At 45.2% G+C, this 20318-nt stretch overlaps 1 protein-coding gene across 1 annotated transcript in view; it reads right to left on the reverse strand.

Annotated features, from left to right (window-relative positions):
- Positions 1 to 12090, reverse strand: part of TYR (tyrosinase) — a 71755-nt gene extending 59665 nt beyond the window's left edge. The window contains exon 1 of the mRNA XM_061629618.1: positions 11272 to 12090. Coding sequence (XP_061485602.1) covers positions 11272 to 12090 — 819 coding nt within the window. The remainder of the gene's footprint in view (positions 1 to 11271) is intronic.
- Positions 12091 to 20318: the final 8228 nt, after the last annotated feature.

The following is a 20318-nucleotide window of genomic DNA, read 5'->3' on the forward strand; positions in this document are numbered from 1 at the left end:
ATTTACAAAAATGCTTATATTAGAGATAATGTGCATAAAATGGATATATTAGTGAAAGTAATATACAAAAATGTCTTGTATTAGAAAAAAATTGCTTGCAAAATGTGTACACAAGTCAAAGCTGCATACAAAATTGTGTTTATTATTTATTTATTTCATTTATACCCTGCCTTTGTTTTTTATGAAACCCAAAGCGGCTTACATATGGTTTGCAGGCGGTCTCCCATCCAGGCACCGACCAGGCCTGACCACTGGCCTTATGTGCCTTTAGACCATAGCCTGGGATTAAAAGAAATTCACACTAAAAAGCTGAAGAATTTTCATGATGGTTTTCTAAAAATGCAAACACAATTTGCTGCAAAAATATGGAGATCTGAATTTAACATTGGAAAAACGACAAACTCAGAGAACCGAAATTGTCCGATCCTTTCATCCCTAGTGCTGACCAGCATTCTCAGGGCCAGCACCAGGCATGACTGGGCCCTGTACACCAGCCTGTCCTGGGCCCACACCACCATATGGCTGAACGCTCCACCCCATACAGGCAGTACAGTACAGGGCTCTGTCGCATCAGCATGCACGCCCTGCGTGCTGCGTGTGAATGCCTGCCATTATCCAAGATGGTGGTGGGGTATCAACCCCGTAGGGATGCCCCTGCTGCCAACTTGGGAGATGGTAAGCATGCATGCACAGAGTGCAGGGCATGCGCACTGACATGTTGATGCAACAGGTAGGTGGGGCAGGCAGGCTTATTTAAGCCCTGCACCGCCTGTATCAAGAGGGAGGTGCTTGGGTGTGCCTGCAAGCTCCCAATTTGTGACACTTCCAATCTCTGACATTGCTGGGGATTGCCAAGTAAGAGCTTCACCTCTTCTCCTAAGGAGGGCCCCCTCATGGGCCCCTCTGGATCACAGGGACCCTCAGCCAGGGCCCAACCTAGCTGTCTGCTGGCACTGGGCCTGAGCCTTCTTCAGTCTGAAGACATCATGTTACTTCAGACAGGAAGTACCTTCCCCAAAAAAAGTTTGCAGGTTTTTTGCCAATCCGTGAGCTCCCTTTGCGGGGTCAGTGGCCCATCTAGTGCAGCATCCTGTTCTCACCAGATGCCTATGGGAAGCCCGCAAGCAGAACCTCTTGTGGTTTCCAGCTACTGGTATTCAGAAGTATACTGCCTCTGACAGTAGAGATAGAAACTAGCCACTAGTGTTGCAAATTCAGAAGTTCAGAGTCCCTTCATATTAGTCACAGCCATGCCCCCCCTTATTTTGCTGCTGGGTTGAGAATGAGATCCTTGTTAATGCCTTCTCCCATGACAACAGACATCCCTAGGAGCCAATCAGCATGAAACGGGAGAGTGTTAGCTGCTGAGAAGAGTCTTCTCAATGGCTGGCTCATCTCCTTTCCCTTTGATTGACTCCTAGTGATAGCTGCAAAAGACAAGGAAGCATGTTAGAAGATTCTTCTCAGTGGCTAACATGCTCCCCTTGCATGCTGATTGGCTCATAGGATGCTGAAGACATAGGGACCCTGCTCCCAAAATAGTGATGGATCTAAGACCTCCCGAGACCCTGGACTACTACACCCCTGATCGTGGCTAGTGTCTGTTGATAGCCTTATCCTCCATGCATTTGCTCATCAGTCCAGAAGTGTGGGAGAGCAACTTCTGCAAAATGAAATCCTTTCTGAAGATTAGCTTTAGAAAGTGTGTGTGTGTGTGTGTAAACATAAACACTTTTCTATTACAAGAGCAGGTACCTGTTAAGGCCATAAACATGCCGGAAACATGGTTTGCATGCTTGCAAATGCACAGGAGTAAGAACAGGTTGCTGAGGAAAAGGTAAAAGGTTGAGATTTGGCGGGAGGGGAGAGAAGTCAGCATTTTAGCATGCATCCACAGTTATCGCTGTTGCCATGGCAACATCTCCATGGAATAAAGTATGTTCTCCTTCCTTTAGAAGAGGGGATGTTGAGTTGGAAATAGATACTTCACGTACACCCCACACAACAAATCCACAACAAATCCACAACAAGTCTTGAGTGTTCCTTAACATTCTCCTTTAAAAAGCTGTTTTGAGACTCCTTTGCAAAAGAATGTGTGTGTGTGTGTGTGTTTTTAATGATACTTTTGCTTCTGATTTCCCAGTCCAATTTCCACAACGCCCTGAATAGCCTGACTCCTTCCTTCTCTGTCCGCCTTCTGGCAAGCAGCACCTTAGATCGCTTTCAGTTTTCTAAGGAGTGCAATTCTCTACACACTACAATGAATCCAAGAAACCTTGCTGAATTCTCAGCTTCTCCAGTGTGAGGGATCAAATGTTGTTCTAAGGGATCATGCGAAAACGTGTGTCAATCTTTTGTGAAAAATATTTCCGTTGCCTAAGGCAGGAATCCGGAACCTAGGACCCAGGGGAGCCAAATGCAGCCATCCAGACTTCTCTATCTGACTCTCAGGGCTCCTCTGAAGCCACACCCCCTCTGCAGGCCACACCTCTTACCTGTTCTGCTCATGCCCTCCTTGACAGCTTTCACCTGAGCTGTGATAATGCCTTTCGCTTCCATGGATGTGTGTGTGTGTGTTTAGAAAGCGCTGGTTTTTGCATGATTGGAATGTAGGCTGCTGTGCAAAAGTAAAAGTCACTTTGGTGGCTCTGCCCACTTTTGCCTCTGGCTGCCACACCCATGCAGCCCCTGGAAGGTTGCCCACAAAGAAATCCCTTGGTTTGAAACAGGTACCCTACCCTTCAGTAGTGTAGTGGCACATACAGAAGTGTAGTGTCTCTTCATGATAGTCACAGCCACACCCTCTCACGGCCATGCCCCCTTCTCAGATTATACAAACGTCTAAGATTATAGAATAATCTGGCCAGACTTGAATGCTGCTTTTTGCTTCTCTGTCACTGTCACTGTCCTTTCTCACTCTCAGAGATGTTGCTTGAATTTACTGGATTTACACACTTATCTCCTACTGGTACCAAACTGCTTGATGATGTAGATGGGATGCTGTCATCAGGATTCCCAGTCTCTTCTGCAATTGCAAAGTTCTCACTCTCCACAACTTTGCTTCGCGTGAAGGAACTCATAAAAGCTTGCTTGTAGTTGACACTCATAGAATCACAGAATAGTAGAGTGGAAAGGGGCCTATAAGGCCATCAAGTCCAACCCCCTGCTCAATGCAGGAATCCAAATCAAAGCATTCCTGACAGGTGGCTGTCCAGCTGCCTCTTGAATGCTTCCAATGTCGGAGAGCCCACTACCTCTCTAGGTAATTGGTTCCATTGTCCTATGGCTCTGACAGGAAGTTTTTTTCCTGTTTGGGGCCTGCATAACTGACTCAGAACTCCTGCAGCAATAAAAAAAACAACACAAACCTTTTTTAAAACTGCTGGGTACATAGACTCCCACCCCTTTCTCTGGTGGCTTTTTTGCTTCTGGGTTAAGAGAAAGCAGGAAAGGACAAGGATGCATGTTAGAAGACTCAGTGGCCAACACAGCATTTCATGCTGATGACTCATAGGATTCTGGGGGCATAAGGACCTTACTAGGACCTGGCTCTCCTCAAAATAAGAGGCCTAAGATGCCCTGAGATGCTGAATGACTATCTCCCTGCCACCCTTGATCTATGGCTTGGCAAAAGTGATCCCATTAATCCTGTGACATTGGCAGAGCCAACACCATGATGTGGCATCCTCATGCAACTGATGGGGGAGGGGAGGGCCCACTGACCACACTTGCCTAATCTCCCTTTAGTGCCCAAGGGGTACTATGCTGCGGGAACCCTCAAGACAGAGGGCCAGCCCTATAGATAGGTTAGGCTTTGAAAGAATGGCCAGTACACCAATTCAGCAATCCTTTTGCTGACAGGGCTGGGACACTGGATGCTCATGAGCTGAACATCCTGTAGGATCTTTGTCTAAGTAAAGAAGGAAGGAAGAACAAACCCATGGCTCAACCTTCCTCATGCAGTAACCTGCCCAGCACTTCCTCGTGCAGAAATCTGCACATAGATGACATATGTTTCAGCTGCCTCCTTTTAGGATGGACAACATTTCCATGTATGTGCCTCTGATAAAACTACCGTTTCAGTTTTCATTTGGGGAGATTTTGGCAATGTCTTTTAAAAGTTGTTGTTAGTTTACATTGCTAGAGCTCCTTAACAAACACACACAGCTCTGGCTGCCCATTAGGTACCGGGCCAAGTTCAAGGTGCTGGTTTTGGTGTACTAAGCTCTAGCTTGGGACCAGGATATCTGAAAGATCATCTTACCCTATATATGCCCAGTCGAGGTTCCTGCAGATACCATCTTATCAGGTGGTCCATCCCACACAAGACAGAAAGCAGACCTTTAGTGTTGTGGCACCTACCCCGTGGAATTCCCTCCCCTTAAATATTAGACAGGTGCCATCTCTGTTATATTTTCGGCACCTACTGAAGACCTTCCCTTCAACAAGCCTTTTAAGCAGAGACCTATCCCAGTTGGTGTCTGTGTTGGAATTGCTTTTTACGATGTTTTTTGAAGTTTTTTTTTTTCAAAAAAGGTCTTTTAATGCTTTTTTGTTTTAATATATTCTAAAGTCTGTTTTTAAGATATTTTAGAGTATTTTTAGTGTTTTGTTTGCTGCCCTGGGCTCCTCTGGGAGGAAGGTTGGGATAATAATAATAATAATAATAATAATAATAATAATAATAATAATAATAATAATAATAATAATAATAATCTGATTAGTAGGCAAATGCAACTAATTAGGGGATAGGGGCTTCCTAATGATAGGGACAATATATCTGATTAGGGGACAAATGCATCTTGATCACTGAGATGCCCCCCAAGTTCTCCTCATGTTGACTGAGAAAAAGCTGGGCTATCCCTCTCCTCTGACAGCCGCCTTCCTTGGAATAGCTCAGCTTATTCAGAGCTGACCTGAGCCAAACCACCTCCTTGACTGGAACGAGATGGTTCCAATCCTTTTTACTAACCTCCCTGTGAACCAAACTCTTCCCTCCCCCACAGGCCTCCCAACACTTTTGTTTTTTCATTTATTTATTGAATTGATATCCCACCATTTCTCGAAGGAGCTCAAGGTGGCTTACATGGTTCTCCCTCTCCTCATTTAATCCCCACAACAACCCTGCGAGGTAGGTCAGACTGAGAGACGGTGACTTGCCCAAGGTGAGCTTCATGACGGAGTGGGGAGTTGAACCCTGGTCTCTCCCAGGTCCTAGTCCAACACTAACCACTACACCACACTGACTCTCAAAAAGTCTAAATGGATATAGGAGCACAGGAGTATGCCTCCTACTAAGTTGGTCGTTGTGGCACAGTATTGTCTACACTGATTGGCAGCAGCTGTCCAGGGTTTCAGGTAGGAGTCTCTCCCAGGCCCACCTGGAGATGCCAAGGATTGAGCCTTGGGCCTTCTGCATGCATGGCAGATGCTCCACCACTGAGCTATGGTCCTTCCCAAAGAGCTGTTGCAGCTCAAACCCATGGTCCTGGGATCAAGAGACCCATGCTCTACTGATTGAGCTGTCTACAGGACCCATGATCAGCAAACTGGATGGATGCACAGTGCATATACAGTGGACTGAGATGCAGGGAAAGGGGAGTGACCTACCAAATGATGATCCTAATTTCAGTGACAGGTAGGTTTCTACTACCAGCATACTAATCTGGCACCTTGGTCTCCTCCATCTGCTTTTTCTTCCAATTTTTCTCTCTCTTCATTGTAGGAAGGTATAGTATTAGATCGCAGCCACACCATACCTTTAAAGCCCGTTTAAAGCCCATGGCTTCTCCCAAAGAATCCTGGGATCTGTAGTTTACCCCTCCCAGAGCTACAATACCCAGTATCCTGAACAAACGAAAGTTCCTAGGATTCTTTGGAGGAAGCCATGGCTTTAAAGGTGTGGTGTGGATATGGCTTTGGTAAGCGCATGCTTGAATCTCTCACACTTAAACCAATGAAATTTAAGGGGGCTTAACTTATGAAGGGGCAATGAGTGGGGCTGCAATTGTTGCAATCTTCCTTTCAGTTGCATTCCTGCTGCTTTGCCTGAAACGGGCAGAATATGAAAAATACAGAAAACTAAATAATAACGTTCAAAATGAGCTCCATATAATGTTGCAGACACGAAATTACTGGAGATTCACCAAAATCCACTCATGGACTTCATGGTGGGGTGCAGCTGGTCTCATCACTGCTGCTTATTGGGAGGTAAAGGGGAAGGGGTGAGGCAGTGATGAGGACAGTGAGGTGCAAACACACTGGCAAGAGTGCTGGACAGGCTCCACTGGTGCATTTGCACCATCCTGGCCTCATTCCTGGCTCACCCTTCCCCCTCTGCCTCCCATTAAGCAGCAGCAATGTGGCCAATCACAGGTCGGGTAAGCAGCACCGCCTCAAAGTGCAGAAACAACTAGTCTGTTAAGACTGATAGTTAAAAGAATAAAGAAATTTAAGGTTTATTACTACAAAGAGCTAAAGTCATACATGCTGAAACAGCCATGAGGCTTCCACTCAGGGAGCCATTGCTAACTAATCGAGAACAAAGATGGGAAAAGAAGGGAGGAAGGGGAGGAGCAAAGCATGCAAAAGCAACAAGCACTTTAGAGGAGGAATCAGCAGAGGGACGAATAGATTCCCTTTCTGTCTATCAGCCCCAATTGTAACATGCATTTGTGCTTTACTCCCAACAACTTTCTCATTTAGATAAGTATATAGTATAAGCCCTCCAGATGTTGGGCTATAACTCCCATCCCTCCAGACCATTGACTGGGGCTGATGTGACTTGGAGTCCAACAATGTCTGGAGGTCCACAGATCCCTGATCCCTGATCTAATAGAACAGGCAATGATAATTTTTGTTTGACACAATAGATAAGAGTTTTATATTTTGGTGGATACTGTACTTTAGTCTGTTGGTTTTGATTTAGGTGTTACTACATAGCCTGAGGCCTCAGGAATGCATTAATTTAATAAAAAATGACACCGTTTGCAAAAATCCATTGCACTCTAGCAAACAGGTTGATCGGACTATCTTTCATAATAAAAATCAAAAACTTTATCTAGCAATAAAAGATGCTAAATGAACAGACAGTTCTCTTGAGAATACTCAAAAACTTTTCTTCTCTAGTAAGGTATATTGATTCATTTCTAAAATCTTGGCTCTAGGGAAAAGTAGGGAGGAATGATCCCCTCTCTTTCATTTTCGTTTGCAGGAAGAAGTTGCTAAATGTGTGCTTAAGTTTCCATTGTTTTAGCACTAAACATTCTTAGCTTGATGACATAAACAGCTTGGCAGACATAGAGTCCTCACCAAAGCATGTATCACCGAGCGGAAGATTCACTATAGCGAACTCTTGACTTGAAGTCTGAAGGGGCTGGGACTGGGGAAACCTGCCCCAAGAATGCCTCCAGGATTCATTCCCCACCCCCACCACTTTGGCCTGTTCTGTAGTCAAAACCGTCCTTCAGGCCCCATCTGCACTGTATATTTAAAGCACTATCATACCACTTTAAACAAGTCATGGCTTCCCTCAAAGAATGCTGGGAACTGTAGTTTGTTAACAGTGCTGAGAGTGCTGGGAACTGGAGCTCTTTGAGGGGTACAGGGATCTCCTAACAACTCTTGGGAACCTAAACCGATTACAGTTCCCGGGATTCTTTGGGGGAAGCCACAATTGTTTTATTATTATCATTGTTGTTGTCGTTGTTGTTATTACATTTGTATACCGCCCCATAGCCGAAGCATTCAAAACAAATATACAAATATACAAATTTAAAAACACTTTTTTAAAAAACAACAATTTTTTAAACTGGAACAATAGTGGAATAAATGTATGGCGTGAACGTGGCCTCAGAATTCTCGCGTCCCTCACTGACTCTGCTTCACATCTTGAGTGTTTTTGCCTGGCTAGAACATGTCCTTGCACTCTGATAATGTCTGGATGGAGAACAGAGGCATGTGTGTAGAGCCTAACCTACTGCACAAAGGTGAACATTATATTCATTACTCTGCCCATGTTTGCCTCTGACCTTCACCACTGGCTTGTGGCCCTCAGAAAGTTGTAAAAGGGAATGCAGCCCTTGGGCTGACAAAGGTTCCTCACTCCTGCCTTAAATGATTTGGACTCAAGTTATTTGACTGACAGCCTGCACCCATATGAACCTACCTGAGTCTTAGGATTGGCCTCATAGGCCCTGTTTCCTGTGATTTATATGAAGTGATATCAGGTTTGAAGAACCAGCAACAGGGTCTTTTTTGGTGGTGACCCCCCAAATGTAGGATTCTCCTGTTCCAGCCCTTTTTTATCATTTCTCTAGCCCCTTGATCATTTTGGTTGCCCTTTTCAGCAACTTTTCCAAGTCTATTTACTTTATTTATTTCTTACATTTTTATCCCACCTTTCCTTCATGGTGTTGTACTCTGGTTCTCCCCTCCCCATTTTATCCTCACAACAGCCCTGTGAGGTAGGTTAGGCTGAGAAACAGTAACTGGCTCAAAGTCACCCACAGAGCTTCATGGCTGAGTGGGGATTCAAACTGTGGTCTCCCAAGTCATAGTCCAATACCCTAACCATTATGTCACATTGGTCACTACAGTATTCTTTCTGAATTATGGATGTGGGAGACATTCAGTTCAGTTCACATTTAAAGGTAAACTTTCTTAATGCACACTTCCTGAAACAATAAGCAAACTGAAACACAGGTATCCTTCAATATTCACACTTCTCTGAATTTTGTGATGTAATTCACCAGCCAAGTAATACATTTACTAGGGTAAAATGTGCACAGATATACATATATTGATGAAAATCTGCATTATATTAGGGGAAGTTGCTTGCAAACGCATATATTAGGAGAAATTCACATTAAAATGCGAATGAATTTTCATTAGGGTTTTTTAAAAAAATTCATAAACTGATGTGGAAAATGTGGAGAACTTAAGTTTGCAAACATGAGAAACTAAGAGAAACCAAAAAATTGGCAGGTTCACCCATTCCTATTCTGCGGTGTGATGACCAGAACTGAACATGGTGTTCCAACTCCAGTAGCACCATTGGTTTTTATAAAGGCATTCTGACACTGGCAATTTTATATATACATATATCATGGAATTTGCTTTTTTCATAGCAGAAATGCACCGGGTTCACATTTTCATCTAACACGATCTCAAGATTCCTTTTCCGGAAACACCTGTTGGGAACATTTCTTGAGCATTTCCAAACAGCCCAAAGCCTTTCTAAGGATCACATTTTGTTATATGCTGAATAGCTCTTACAAGCTATTGTTTTTCCTTTAATGTGTATTGTCCTAAAGCTCTTCTACATATGACATATTGCTGCTTCCTGTATTCCCTGTGCTTAAGATAAATGGCTGTTCCTTCTCTCTTGAACGCAGCCTTATAAGCAGAGATGCGCAGAAGTTGCATAGATATATTTCAGCCTTCCCCTCTACTGGCATTGTTTGTTTGAGACAAAATCAGCAATAACAAAGAATACGCATTTTCACCATTTGGGTCCACACAGTTGTGGTGCATCACCTGTTATCCTCATCTGCAATTGGCTTCATTGAGCATCATAAAAAACCCACAAAATCTTCCTAATGTAATGCAAATCTGAATCCCATTATTCAGTACCATACACACAATGGGTGAGTGGTGAATCAGTGTGCCCATGCATATTTTGCAGCTCTAATGCTACAATCCCACTTAAACCTGGTGAACTGCTCCTCTTTGCTGGAGGATCAACTTTGGGCTCTGCCACCTCCTGAGGTGAGACAAAGTGGCTACCAGAGATAGGAACTGCAACAAAATGTTGCAGGGAGGACTGCTGCTCTTCAGGATTCCAGCCAATCCATTCCATTCCCCCTCCCACCAAATTTTCCACCCCCCACCCAAAAAACTAAACTCAGTCAGGATTCCATAGCCACTGAGTATCTCAGTCATAATTGACTTGTTTTTGAGGTTACCCTTTTTTAGGATTTTCCCCCTATTTTTTTGTACTTAACCATTTGGATTCCCCCAGTCCTGCTGATATCTTTGTCTTCCTTCTCTCTCTCTGTGGTTCCATTTTGGCTGTATACATAACATCATAATCATCAGAAATAGAGAGAAGGGCATGGAATCTCATTTATAAAACTCCTACCCATCCATCCATTCATCTGGCACTTATCTGCTTGCTTTTAGGCACTCTGTTTTGGGCTGCCTACATTGTAAACCAGCTAATAAAATGGATTTTGCTGCTGTTTTAATCTTCTGGTGGTTTGTGTTTTGGCACATTATAGTCCCCAGCTGCTTCTTGCAGGATACATTTTCAATATACTATGAGCCATTATGAGAAGGCTAGAATCTCCAGTTAAAAGGATCTCAAGTGGCATGGTGGCGGAAGCTGCTGGAGATTTCGGAGAGCCCTTGCCAGTCAGAATACAGGGCTCTGGGCTGTGGAGATAAGAAGCTGACTTACAGCATCAGAACATTGGTCCATCTATCTCAGTATTGCCTACACTGACTGGCAGCAGCTCCATTTCAGACTGGCGACAGTCCCAGCCCTACCTAGAGATGCCAGGGATCGAACCTTGGAACTTCTGCATGCAAAGCAGATGTCCTACCACCCGAGATGGGTGAATCCGTCAATTACTGCTTCTGTTTTTTCCTGTTTGCCACATTTCCACATTTGTGATTTTAAAAAAACACCTCCTCATGAAAACTCTTCAGCATATACACAATTCTGTGTGCAATTTTTGCCTGATGTGAACATTTTTTCACAAAACATAATGCATTTTTGTATGCTATAAATTACATTATTTATTTAATTTATATCCCACCTTTCCTCCCAGAAGGAGCCCACTAATATATGCATTTCTATGCCCACTTTACCCTAGTATATGTTTTATATATATATATGTATGTATGTATATATATATGTATATATGTATATATATATATACACATCACTTGGCTGGAGAACCACATTGCAAAATTCAGAGAGGTGTCAATTTCAAAGGATGGCTTTGTTCCAGTTTGTGTATTGGTTTGGAAAATACAAATTAGATTAGGTTTGCCTTTAGATGCAAAGTGAATTCAATATCTCTCCCACCCTACCTACCCTTGAGCTATGGCCCTTCACCGAGGTAGAGTTAGCCGGTCTCATGTGATTATACAGATATGCAGAAAAGCATAGTCATTCCTGGCATCCTGACTTAAAGGCAGGCTTAAAAGCAGGATTTCTACCCTGCATAACTTGGCAGAAACAGATTTCCACCTCTCTGTGCCTACCTGCCACGAGGAGAAGAAAGACGCTGGGCTGAGTAAGTTTGGGTTGTTGGGGTGTCTGCCACCCATGTACTCATCTGTGCAGATGTCACAGCCCTTGGCATCTCGCCAGTCCCAGTAGGGGATGGTGAAGTTCTCGTTTCCAGTGAGCTTTTGTATCTCATGTTCCCACATGAGCAAAAAAAGCCGGTGCCAAGGAAGGAAGCCCGGGGCCTCATGGGCAAAATCAATATCCCGCCACACATTGGTGCCCCCGAGCAAAGTGTCCCGAGAAACATAATAATGCATCCAGACAAAGAGGTCATAGACGCCGACGTCTCGGAACATGGGAGCCGAGCCGTTGCTCATCTGGGCATACGTTCCAGTGGCAATTACAAAATCCCGGCTGGTTGTGTGCTTAGCCAAGTTGAGGTAGGCAAGGAATTGGTACTTTTCCCCGGTGCTTAGCCGGAAAATGTCTCTCCTCACCCGCAGCTTTCTTTCTGTGCAGCTGGGACCCACAAAGTTGAACTTGCAGTCACCGCAGTCAAATCCCATGAAGTTGCCAGAGCATTGGCAGGTCCGGTTATAAAACACAGCAGGCCAGTCTTCCCGGTCATCCACTCCTGAGAAGGGAAACTGAGGACCAAGAGGGGCATCTGAAAGAAGGATCTCTCGGCAGGATCCCCTACCGGAAAGCTCTCCGCAAGTGGAACCATCGCCAGGCCAAGCTGGACAGCACTCCTTTCTCAACAGGCTGTCTGCATTGGCACATGCCCGAGGAAACTGGCTAGAGCCAAAGGGGAGAATGCCCAGGAGGACAACAAAGGAAAAAAGAAACATCCTTATTCGGTGGTAGGAGATCTACAACCCAACAGTTCAGGCAGTGGGCAATGAAGAAGTGACTGTCCCTATGCTATCACAGCCCTGAGAAATGTTCTCAACATCTCTCTTGTACATTATTTAGTTTCACTTCCCATGAATCCCCCCCCCAAATCTTTCTGTAATCTGATTATCACATGTGCTGGGCTAGGTCCAAGTAACTTTTGCCCACCCCACTCCACTCAATTATATAGAAACTTACTATGAAGCTCTCATCTTCTGCTTAGTACATGATTGCTTTTGATGTGCCGACAGCATTGAGGGTGCAATCCTTGGTCACACAGATGAACTCTGACATTTGGCATGATGCCTTGTTGGATTTCTTTGTGGAATGAGGAGGACTGAGGGTTGAATCAGGCCATGGGGGGAGGGGAAAGGAAATTCAACAAAGCAAGGCTGCTGCTGGGAGAAAGGGCGGAATAGAAATCAAATACTAAATAAATAAATAAAATAAGGCAAGGTTGCTGAGCTGCCTGAGGGCAGCAAATCTGCAAACTGAGAAAGAAAACTAGTCTAGAGACCCTTTTAGAGAAAGGGGTGGTTGCATGCATGTTTCCAAAGAGATACATAAAATCATCCCATAAAAAGGGGGGCAGTCAAAGGCATGACCAGCAAATGTTGATGTTTTGGTGCTCTGTGGTTGCCTTTCAAATTAGACTGGGGCACCAGTTGCACGCTCTTTAGTAAAGGATTGCACACTCCTGCACAAAGCTGCTCAGATGTTCAGCACATCTTCTGAGACCCTTCTCTGTATGCTGCCCCATTTGAAGGTGCCCAGAGTGGCAACTGGGGAAAAGGCCTTCTCAGTGGTGGGACCCCACATGTGGAATGATCTCTCAAGAAAGGCTCCCTGGTGCCAGTTCTTAAGTCGTTTTGATGCTAGTATCATTTTATTTATTAAGTTAGTTAGTTAGTTTGCAGTTGAGGGGCAAAATAAAACACAGAGACATCAGCTTGGGTTGAACAAGGGCCACTTTATTAAATTACAGTAAACAAAACCCAATTTAAAGTGACCTGCAGAAGGAAACCTAGGTGCGGGAACTATCTATAAGCAAGTATTTTGCCATACAGCTCTCGGGCGACCAGCCCCTGCTAGGGCAAGAGCAAGCCCATGTGCCTACCCCTTACCCCGGCCACACCTTGTAGGTGAGTAGGGGGGCCTTCCCACATCATCCCCACCCGGGGCCGGATAACCCTTGGGTAGATGAGATAAGTTGGCCCCAGAGGCAGCCCATATCCTGCCCTCGAGCCAGAAAAGCCCTGACAGACAGGCCTCCGGAACCGCCAATCACCTCCAAAGGTGCCTAAGGGGGCCACCTAGCTGTCCTTACCTATTTCCTTTCCCACACCTTCCCATACCAGTGCTATAATGATCTGCCCACCAGGGCATTAAACTTTCAATATGTCAAATTAGCCAGATTAGCCAAAACCACCTATTGATCACAACGCCCCCTAACCCGATCCCCATCTGCAACTATGCCTCGCTCGTCAGCTGTGCGGCAAGCGAGGCGTCATTATTGGTTCTAGCCAATGCTAGTCCTACTTAGAGTAGACCCACTGAAATTATTGAACATGACTAGGTTCATTAGTTTCAATGGATCTACTCAATTATAATAATATGATCTGCTTGGCTGCTTTTTAAAATAGTTCTGTTGCTTTTAAATTTAAAAAATACACAATAATTACTAGAACACTTTGATTGTTTTAATTATTAGTTTAAGAGACTACTTTGCATCTCAAGAGCTGGGTCACTCCACATCTTTTGCTCCATTTTTAGATGCATATTTAAGATGCTGTAATCTCTACTAGATCTACATCCCCACCTACAAGCAGATGTGTTTCACCTGGTACTTTACTAGATCCATAGGGATGGGGTTCAGGGCCTATTATGGCTGCCTTAGAAAGACAAGAGGAGTGCAATATCTAAGCCTGTTTCTACCTCCTGCATCCCTCTTTGCTTTTGGGAATAGGGCGGCCAGGTGAAAAAGAGGACAGGGCTCCTGCGCTTTCAATAGTAGCATAGAAGAGCGAGTGTCAGTGAGACCTTTGCCTTTTCTTTTCTTTTTTGCAGCACTTGTTTATGGTGGACTGAACAGTAGATTGTTTGCAAAAGGCTCCATGGCTCAAACATGATGGGAAAGCCTTGAGTGTTAAAGCATCCTCTGAATACAGCCTTTCCCAACCTTTGGGTCCCCAGTAGGGTTGCCAGGTTAAACTGGGTGCCCTAGTTTTAGAACGTGCCTCTTTGGGCAATGAGCACAATACTGTGTATGCCCAGCTTTAGCAATCTGCTGGGATAGGTCACACCTGCAACAAAATGTTGCAGAATAGACTGCTCCTGTTCAGAGTTCCAGCCATCCACTGGCCATGTCCTCATCTAGGATACTCCATCTAGGGTTGCCAGGTTCCTGGCCTGAGACTGATCCTATATCTTTAGGAGAAGAGAAAGTCAGCCAAGTGCAGGTGTTCTTGCAACCCTGTAATGGGAAAAACCACAAGGTGGAATTCTCCCTTCCCCCTGCACAACTTTTAATTCCACCTTGTGGTTTTTCTCATTACAGGGTTGCAAGAACACCTGCACTTGGCTGACTTTCTCTTCTCCTAAAGATATAGGATCAGTCTCAGGCCCTGAACCTGGCAACCCTAGACTCCCCAGAGGTTGCTGGACTACAGATCCCAACATTCCTGACCATTAACCATGCTGGTTGGAGCTGACGGGAGTTGTAGTCCAGCACCATCTAGGGATCCAAAGGTTGGGAAAGGCTGCCTAGAATGTGAACGCTGCCTGCAACATGTTGCCATTCTGCAGGGATCAAGGGTCCATCATGTGGTTCTGCTGAGAAGCACGAGGAGTTTTAATCCTCTTGGCTTCAGGAAATGCAGACAGATTATCACAGGGTCTCCATGCCTGCTTCAGGTTCCTAAAGCTATGTTGCACTGGCGTTCTCTCCTTCTCTCTGTTTCCTCCTCCCCACTTTAAAAAGTTGACTCAAACTGCAGACAGTCACTCTTGTTATACCGTTGCATTTTACACACTTGGTTTAGTAATTAGAGATCATAGAATCATAGAATAGTAGAGTTGGAAGGGGCCTATAAGGCCATCAAGTCCAACCCCCTGCTCAATGTAGGATCTTAAAGGGTCTCTCATTGTTTGCCATTCATCAAAACTGTAGCACAAATGGAAGAAGAATCAGAGATCCCTCATTTGTGGAGAAAACTGCCCAGTCACTTATCTGGCAAGGATCCAAATGCAGGACACTGTCCTAAGGTGTGGGAAGACAAAGAGAAGCTCTGTGCCTTTAAGGGCTACCTAACTTGTAGAAACTAAACAGGTACAGCTTCCCCAACATCTCTGTGCCAGGAAGGGCTGCACCTGTTGGGCTTCTACTTGCCCTGCATGTAGGGTTACCAACCGTACTCTTTTAAGAGTACATGTACTCTTTTTGAGATGGTGCAATAGCATACTCTTACTTTTCACTTATCGAAGCCAAATGTACTCTTTTTGAAATGACAAAATGATGGTAACCCTACCTGCATGCATTAAAGTGAAGTGGGGAACCTCTGGCCCTCCAGTGGCTGCTGAACTCCAACTCCCATCAGCCCCAGCTTGGGATGGAGGAGAAATTTGACTCAGTTAGCATTTAAAGGCGAATCTATCAAATTTGCATTTTCTGAAACAACACAAGAACCAAAACATAGCCATTTTTTGTAATTCATGCTTATCTGAACTTTGTGATATGAAAAATGCATATATTCGGGGAAAATGTTTATAAAAGTGAATATATTTGTAAATATAACATGCAAAAATGTGTTATATTAGGAGAAATTCTTCCAAAAAGGTGTACAACTGCATTCAAAAGTGTATGTATAAGCAGAAATTCACACTAAAATGCTGAAGAAAGATTGGAAAATGAGAAACTGATAAGGGACGATGGGAGTTGTAGTTCAGCAACATCTGGAGGGCCACACATTCCCCACCCATGACTTACAGAGGCACCAGCTAGCTGCAGCTAGCTACAGTAAGCAGACATTTGAATTCGGTCTTGATGTACCACCATTCTGCAGCGATGCTACACCAGCGGTGGTGACAGTGGCGGCTGGTTGCTCCATGTCAGTGGGGTAGTGGAATCTGCTCTGGCTTTTAGTCTGAACTATTAAGGGACTTCTAAGGCGCTGAATGATGAAACTGAGGTTATCATACTTTGGACACATCATGAGAAGACATGATTCACTAGAAAAGACAATAATGCTGGGGAAAACAGAAGGGAGTAGAAAAAGAGGAAGGCCAAACAAGAGATGGATTGATTCCATCAAGGAAGCCACAGAGCTGAACTCACAAGATCTGAACAGGGCGGTTCACGACAGATGTTCTTCGAGGTCGCAGATTCATAAGGTCGTCTTAAGTCATAATCGACTTGAAGGCACATAACAACAACAACAAAAATGTGCTGTACCATTTTCGGGAGCAGGTTGCAGCACCTTGGACAACTCCTTGAAAGTTCAGACTAAAACCCCAAGTGGATTCCACTGCCCCAGTGACATGGAGCCCCCAGCTGTCACTGGATGAAGATGATGAGCATATTGAGTGTATCCAAACAACAGCAATCTGGAATGCTCCTCTCTGTCCCATGCAAGCAGGTGCTGGTAGGCATTGCTAGGGTCCTGGGGCCCAGACTACTGGTCGACAATGTTTGGGTCCCAGGCTATGGTCTGAAGGCACACGAGGCCAGCTCCCTGCTGAAGCTAAGCAGGGCCAGGTCTGGTCAGTGCCTGCATGGGAGACCGCCTGGGAACCATATGTAAGCCGCCTTGGGTTTCAATCATGAAAAGAAAGGCGGCGTATAAATGTGATAAATAAATAAATAATAGTGCTGCTGGTACACTTCTGCACAGCCCGAATTGTTAGACTTCATACACCGGGTTCAGCTGAGCCAAGAATCCAGTAGGGAAGCAGGGCAGATGCTGGTGGAATGTACTTCTGCCTTGCTAGTCTACAGCTTTAGTTTTATTTTGTCTTTGTGCCAGTTCTTCCCCTCCCCATGATCAACCGTTGGGCGAACAGCTTGCTACTTTCCATTTGGAAGTGCTCGAGCTGCCTGAAGGGAGAGAAATTCAACACAGAAATCTATTGCCATCACTTGCATCTCCATTCAAGGGGAGGGAAGCAACCTGTTGGATTTCTGCCTGCCATTTGGTTGTTGAGGGCATAGTGGGGGAACAGCCTACTTGAGTCGCACTCCCTCTTCCTTGTTTAATTCTTTGCACCTGAAAGGGAGAAAAAAAAGTATATTCAGATTCTGCTGGAGTTTATAAAATTGATTAATTGATCACTCAGTCAGTTCAAAGAGCCTGGCTAATCAAGTAAAAATATAACTTTAATTTGTAGTCAGCCCTAATTATCATGGTAGTGTGTGTTATTATAATTAGAATCTGAGTGCTAAGCCTCCACTTGAGCAGAAAGTGGAAGGTCAAGTGACCAAAATAACCCTTATACGTCTCTAATCTTTGCCTCCCCGACCCACAGTAAAAGAATTTAACATTTTGATTGGCTTATTCAGGATGCAGAACTCAAATTACCTTAGGCTACAAATGCTTGAGGACCTGTTGGAATTTAGAAGAGAGGCTTTTTACCAGTGCTGCTTTGACATGTCAGGTAGGAGCTGAGCATCTGTCAGAGTGTCCTAAATCATCCAAAGTTTCCCACAAGACCAGCATGGCTAATGTCCTCTGAGACACATCTGATGTCTTGATTGATGTGGCTGCAGGTGCATTTAATCAGGACAGGGCTCCTGAACCCCTACTCCAAAATTCAAAACAAAGAGATTTTGGCAGAAGAATAAGGCAGACTAATTCCCCCATGTATCCATTCAAAGAAGAAAGAGGAGCATCTTAATGATGGTTCACTTCCCAAGACTCCATCAGGAACTGGTGGAGTTACATGCAGCTGCCCCTTATGGTGAATCACTGAACTGCAGACAGCAGCTTCTCGGTAGAGAACCTTGTGGATCTGCACCACTCAGGCTAGCCACTGGGTCCTTCTGGGCTGGAAGGAGCATAAAGGTATTCTTGTTCCAGAGAGAGCTATTGAGATACAGAGATAAAAGGGAACCTCTCCTTCTTCAAACTCAATGAACTGGGCGCTCTGTCTTTGTCTTTGAGGGCTGTCTTTCGGGACAAACATCTTTGGAGTGCAGTGTTGGTTAACTTTATGGAAGTTCTTGTGAATTACTGGCAGCAGTGTAGTAGCAAAAATTCAGAAGTCCAGGGATCCTTCATGATAGTTACAGTCACACCCCTTCCCATCCTTCCCCCCTCTGCTGGGTTCAGATGGAGATCCTTGTTCATTCTTCTCCCACAACAACAGACATCCCTAAGAACCAAGAAGCATGAAAGGGGAGAGCTTTAGCTACTGAGAAGAGTCTTCTCAGTGGCTGACTTACCTCCTTTCACTCTGATTGGCTCCAATCAGAAAGGACAAGGAAAGAAGCTAGAAGACTCTTCTCAGTGGCCAACACTCTCCTTTCATGCAGATTGGCTCATAGGATGCTGGAGACATAGGGACCCTGTTGGGACTCTCCTCCCAAAAAAGGAATGGGTCTAAGATCCCCCCCCCGCATCCCCGGATGACTATATCCCTGGATACTGGACTTTCTGAATGTTTGTTTGTTTCTAACTGAGGGGTTAATAATGTTATAGCCGGTAGGTGGTAGTAGCAGGGTGTCCTCTGAGGCTTTGCAACACCATTCAAGTCCAAGAAGAGAGCCTTTGGATTTGTGTACGGCTGCTCTCTGTAATAAGTCATTGAACTTGACGTTGCAGCAGCTGCTGTGCAGAGACATAGGCAGGGGTCTATACTGAGTCAGACAATTGGCCCATCGAGCAGAGTGGTGTCTACACTGACGGGCAGTGCTCCCTGAGGGTTTCGTCAAGAATCTTTCTTTCTCCTACCTGAAGATGCCAAATGTTGAACCTGGAACCTTCTGCATGCAAAGCATGTGCTCCGCCACTGAGCTATGGCCCTTCCCACAGAGGAGTGTATCCTTCCACCCTGCTCACCCACCACCATCTTCACCTTGCCAGCAGTAGCAGATGAGGGCGCATGTAATCTATACTTCCCAAGTACACCTTTACATGTAGCAAAGCTGCTCTGTTTCCCCAGCCCTTGCTATAGACCAGGCTTCCAAGCAAGCCTCACCCCCCTGTACCACTTTATGTGCTTCTCCTAAGGCCACAGCTATGGGTTAGCTTCCTTCACTGGTTACTGTAACTCAGAGCCGGCACCAGGCGTGACTAGGTCCTTGGGCATCAGCCTACCCAGCCCCCCCTCCCAACAGAACATGCGGGACCGCTCTACCTACCTCTTCTCTCTTTCTGTGATTGCCATGCTTGCTGGGCACACAAGTCGCTGCCATCAACCAAGATGGCGGCAGAAGCTTCTCTAAGGGGCTGATACCCCCACCGCCATCCTCGTTGATGGCACACATGCATGCTATGCTGCGTGCACGCATATGCCTGCCATCAATCAAGATGGAGGTAGGGGCATCAGCCCCTTAGAGAAGCCTCTGCTGCCATCTTGGTGGATGGCAGCTGCATGCACAGCATGCAGGGAATTCACAGAAAGGGAGCACAAGTAGGTGGAGCGGGTGGGTGCTGTGGGCCTGCATGGTCTGTAGGGGGGGCTGGGAGCTCCGTCTCTGTGATCTGTGGCAGAGTTGGGAGTCGACCCTGCCAAGGATTGCGGAAGGGGAGCACTACCCCCACACCCTAAGGAGGGGCCCTTCAGGGGCTCCTCTGAGCCACAGAAGCCCTTGGCCAGGGCCCAATCTGGCTGCCCTTTGGTGCTGGCCCTGCTGTAACTCAAAGGTACTTTTTGCTGCCACCATTTGATACTTTATGCCACACTCTTGTGTAGGGTTTTGCCACCTTAAATGCCCCTTCGTAGCTGGCCAAGAACCAGTTGCATTTTTGAAAACAAACAAATTTATTGAATGAACGCATTTTACTTCAGCAAGAATATCTTTGGTTCAGGTACTTAAGCTTGTGGTTTCAAATATATGTTCCTCACTTTAATGCAGTTCACACAGTAACTTATTCAGTTTCCAATATCAATATCAACCTGCCTATCTAATCCCACTTCAACCCAACTCGCCCCCACTCTCCCTCCAAGAGCCCAGCCCTCTCTTTACCAG

This window comes from Rhineura floridana, chromosome 5, assembly GCF_030035675.1.
Source record: "Rhineura floridana isolate rRhiFlo1 chromosome 5, rRhiFlo1.hap2, whole genome shotgun sequence".
Lineage (NCBI taxonomy): Eukaryota > Metazoa > Chordata > Lepidosauria > Squamata > Rhineuridae > Rhineura > Rhineura floridana.